General features: G+C 40.1%; 1 protein-coding gene across 3 annotated transcripts in view; it reads right to left on the reverse strand.

Moving 5' to 3' along the window:
* The window catches only part of LOC106594720 (testican-3), a 35,293-nt gene that overhangs the window by 10,344 nt on the left and 19,949 nt on the right, over positions 1–5,000 (reverse strand). For 2 of the 3 annotated variants that reach the window (XM_045713811.1, XM_045713810.1), the window contains one exon: positions 2,477–2,516. In XM_045713811.1, coding sequence (XP_045569767.1) covers positions 2,477–2,516 — 40 coding nt within the window. Of the gene's footprint in view, positions 1–2,476; positions 2,517–2,772; positions 2,782–5,000 lie in introns of all 3 variants that reach the window. The other variant, XM_045713809.1, reaches the window with a different exon arrangement.

Consider the following 5,000-nt stretch of genomic DNA (forward strand, 5'->3'; position numbering starts at 1 on the left):
TGGTGTAATGTCTTATAAACTGACCCTGGTTCAGCCTGTTCAGAGCAGTGTCCTCTGGTGTAATGTCTTATAAACTGACCCTGGATCAGCTGTTCAGAGCAGTGTCCTCTGGTGTAATGTCCAGTTATAAACTGACCCTGGTTCAGCCTGTTCAGAGCAGTGTCCTCTGGTGTAATGTCCAGTTATAAACTGACCCTGGTTCAGCTGTTCAGAGCAGTGTCCTCTGGTGTAATGTCCAGTTATAAACTGACCCTGGATCAGCTGTTCAGAGCAGTGTCCTCTGGTGTAATGTCCAGTTATAAACTGATCCTGGTTCAGCTGTTCAGAGCAGTGTCCTCTGGTGTAATGTCCAGTTATAAACTGACCCTGGATCAGCTGTTCAGAGCAGTGTCCTCTGGTGTAATGTCTTATAAACTGACCCTGGTTCAGCTGTTCAGAGCAGTGTCCTCTGGTGTAATGTCTTATAAACTGACCCTGGTTCAGCTGTTCAGAGCAGTGTCCTCTGGTGTAATGTCTTATAAACTGACCCTGGTTCAGCTGTTCAGAGCAGTGTCCTCTGGTGTAATGTCTTATAAACTGACCCTGGTTCAGCTGTTCAGAGCAGTGTCCTCTGGTGTAATGTCCAGTTATAAACTGACCCTGGATCAGCTGTTCAGAGCAGTGTCCTCTGGTGTAATGTCTTATAAACTGACCCTGGTTCAGCCTGTTCAGAGCAGTGTCCTCTGGTGTAATGTCTTATAAACTGACCCTGGTTCAGCTGTTCAGAGCAGTGTCCTCTGGTGTAATGTCCAGTTATAAACTGACCCTGGATCAGCTGTTCAGAGCAGTGTCCTCTGGTGTAATGTCTTATAAACTGACCCTGGTTCAGCTGTTCAGAGCAGTGTCCTCTGGTGTAATGTCTTATAAACTGACCCTGGTTCAGCTGTTCAGAGCAGTGTCCTCTGGTGTAATGTCCAGTTATAAACTGACCCTGGATCAGCTGTTCAGAGCAGTGTCCTCTGGTGTAATGTCCAGTTATAAACTGACCCTGGTTCAGCTGTTCAGAGCAGTGTCCTCTGGTGTAATGTCTTATAAACTGACCCTGGTTCAGCTGTTCAGAGCAGTGTCCTCTGGTGTAATGTCTTATAAACTGACCCTGGTTCAGCTGTTCAGAGCAGTGTCCTCTGGTGTAATGTCTTATAAACTGACCCTGGTTCAGCTGTTCAGAGCAGTGTCCTCTGGTGTAATGTCTTATAAACTGACCCTGGTTCAGCTGTTCAGAGCAGTGTCCTCTGGTGTTTTTTTTTCTTCCTTTATTTAACTAGGCAAGTCAGTTAAAACCTGTTTGGGATAGGGGGCAGTATTTTCACGTTCGGATGAAAAGCGTGCCCAGATTAAACTGCCTGTTACTCCGGCCCAGAGTAAAATATTTGCATATTATTAGTAGATTTGGATAGAAAACACTCTGAAGTTTCTAAAACTGTTTGAATGATGTCTTGTGAGTATAACAGAACTCATATGGCAGGCAAAAACCTGAGAAAAATCCAACCAGGAAGTGGGAAATCTGAGGCTTGCAGTGTTTCAAGTGATTGCCTATCCAAACTACAGTGTCTGTGGGGTCATTTTGCACTTCCTAAGGCTTCCACTAGATGTCAACAGTCTTTAGAACCTTGTTTCATGCTTCTACTGTTACTGGGGAGAGAATAAGAGCTGTGGACCGCCTGAGACCAATGAGGTGTTTACTGCGCAGTTACACAGGCGCACCGTTCATTCTTTTTCCTCTGTAATGAATACGCTATTGTCCAGTTGGAATACTATCTAATATTTATGTTAAAAAGACCCTAAGGATTGATTGTAAACATCGTTTGACATGTTTCTACGAATGGTAGTGGAACTTTTTGACTTTTCGTCTCTGGTTTTGCGCTTGCGCATTTTGCCTTTGGATAGTGAACTGAACGCGCGAACAAAAGGAGGTATTTGGACATAAATATGGAGTTTATCGAACAAAGCAAATATTTCTTGTGGGATTCCTGGGAGTGCATTCCGACGAAGATCAGCAAAGGTAAGGGAAGATTTATAATACTATTTCTGAGTTTAGTTGACTCCAGAACTTGGCGGGTAACTGTATAGCTTGCTTTGATGGCTGAGCTCTGTACTCAGAATATTGAACAATGTGCTTTCGCCGTAAAGCTGTTTTGAAATCTGACACAGCGGTTGCATTAAGGAGTAGTGTATCTATAATTCTTCCAATAACTGTTGGAAATTTTATCAACGTTTATGATGAGTATTTTTGTAAATTGATGTGGTCATTTACCGGAGTTTTGGAGGCAATACATTTTCTGATCATCACGGTGGGTAAACTGCCTTGTTCAGATCTGTGTTCCTGTGTGTGTGTGTGTGTGTGTGTGTGTGTGTGTGTGTGTGTGTGTGTGTGCGTGTGTGTGTGTGTGTGTGTGTGTGTAGCTTTCTACATTATTCTGATGAAGTCAACGCCCACCTTGATCAAATGGTTTACCAGGATTCCATGCGCCCGGCTCCTGAAACACATAACCATCAGGACGATTAACATTATAATACACACACACACACACACACACACACACACACACACACACACACACACACACACACACACACACACACACACACACACACACACACACACACACACACACACACACACGCACACACACACACGCACACACACACGCACACACACACGCACACGCACACGCACACGCGCACACGCACACACACATTAAATAGAGACAATAGTGTGTAGATGTTACCAACCTCCACTTCCTGGCGGTCAGACAGCAGTAGACAGAACAGATAGAGATATTAGACAGAACAGATAGAGATATCAGATAGAGATATTAGACAGAACAGATAGAGATATCAGACAGAACAGATAGAGATATTAGACAGAACAGATAGAGATATCAGATAGAGATATCAGATAGAACAGATAGAGATATCAGATAGAGATATCAGACAGAATAGATAGAGATATCAGACAGAACAGATAGAGATATCAGACAGAACAGATAGAGATATCAGATAGAGATATCAGACAGAACAGATAGAGATATCAGACGGAACAGATAGAGATATCAGACAGAACAGATAGAGATATCAGATAGAGATATCAGATAGAGATATCAGATAGAACAGATAGAGATATCAGACAGAACAGATAGAGATATCAGATAGAACAGATAGAGATATCAGACAGAACAGATAGAGATATCAGACAGAACAGATAGAGATATCAGACAGAACAGATAGAGATATCAGATAGAGATATCAGATAGAACAGATAGAGATATCAGACAGAACAGATAGAGATATCAGACAGAATAGATAGAGATATCAGATAGAGATATCAGACAGAACAGATAGAGATATCAGACAGAACAGATAGAGATATCAGATAGAATAGATAGAGATATCAGACAGAACAGATAGAGATATCAGATAGAGATATCAGACAGAGATATCAGACAGAACAGATAGAGATATCAGATAGAGATATCAGACAGAACAGATAGAGATATCAGACAGAACAGATAGAGATATCAGACAGAACAGATAGAGATATCAGACAGAACAGTTAGAGATATCAGACAGAACAGATAGAGATATCAGATAGAGATATCAGACAGAGATATCAGACAGAACAAATAGAGATATCAGATAGAGATATCAGACAGAATAGATAGAGATATCAGACAAAACAGATAGAGATATCAGATAGAGATATCATATAGAGATATCAGACAGAACAGATAGAGATATCAGATAGAGATATCAGACAGAGATATCAGACAGAACAGATAGAGATATCAGATAGAGATATCAGACAGAATAGATAGAGATATCAGACGGAACAGATAGAGATATCAGACAGAACAGATAGAGATATCAGACAGAACAGATAGAGATATCAGACAGAACAGTTAGAGATATCAGACAGAACAGATAGAGATATCAGATAGAGATATCAGACAGAGATATCAGACAGAACAGATAGAGATATCAGATAGAGATATCAGACAGAATAGATAGAGATATCAGACAGAACAGATAGAGATATCAGACAGAACAGATAGAGATATCAGACAGAACAGATAGAGATATCAGACAGAACAGATAGAGATATCAGATAGAGATATCAGACAGAACAGATAGAGATATCAGACAGAACAGATAGAGATATCAGACAGAACAGATAGAGATATCAGATAGAGATATCAGACAGAACAGATAGAGATATCAGATAGAGATATCAGACAGAATAGATAGAGATATCAGACAGAACAGATAGAGATATCAGACAGAACAGATAGAGATATCAGACAGAATAGATAGAGATATCAGATAGAGATATCAGACAGAACAGATAGAGATATCAGACAGAACAGATAGAGATATCAGACAGAATAGATAGAGATATCAGACAGAACAGATAGAGATATCAGACAGAACAGATAGAGATATCAGACAGAACAGATAGAGATATCAGACAGAACAGTTAGAGATATCAGACAGAACAGATAGAGATATCAGATAGAGATATCAGACAGAGATATCAGACAGAACAGATAGAGATATCAGATAGAGATATCAGACAGAATAGATAGAGATATCAGACAGAACAGATAGAGATATCAGACAGAACAGATAGAGATATCAGACAGAACAGATAGAGATATCAGACAGAACAGATAGAGATATCAGATAGAGATATCAGACAGAACAGATAGAGATATCAGACAGAACAGATAGAGATATCAGACAGAACAGATAGAGATATCAGATAGAGATATCAGACAGAACAGATAGAGATATCAGATAGAGATATCAGACAGAATAGATAGAGATATCAGACAGAACAGATAGAGATATCAGACAGAACAGATAGAGATATCAGACAGAATAGATAGAGATATCAGATAGAGATATCAGACAGAACAGATAGAGATATCAGACAGAACAGATAGAGATATCAGACAGAATAG

This window comes from Salmo salar, unplaced genomic scaffold (genome assembly GCF_905237065.1).
Source record: "Salmo salar unplaced genomic scaffold, Ssal_v3.1, whole genome shotgun sequence".
Lineage (NCBI taxonomy): Eukaryota > Metazoa > Chordata > Actinopteri > Salmoniformes > Salmonidae > Salmo > Salmo salar.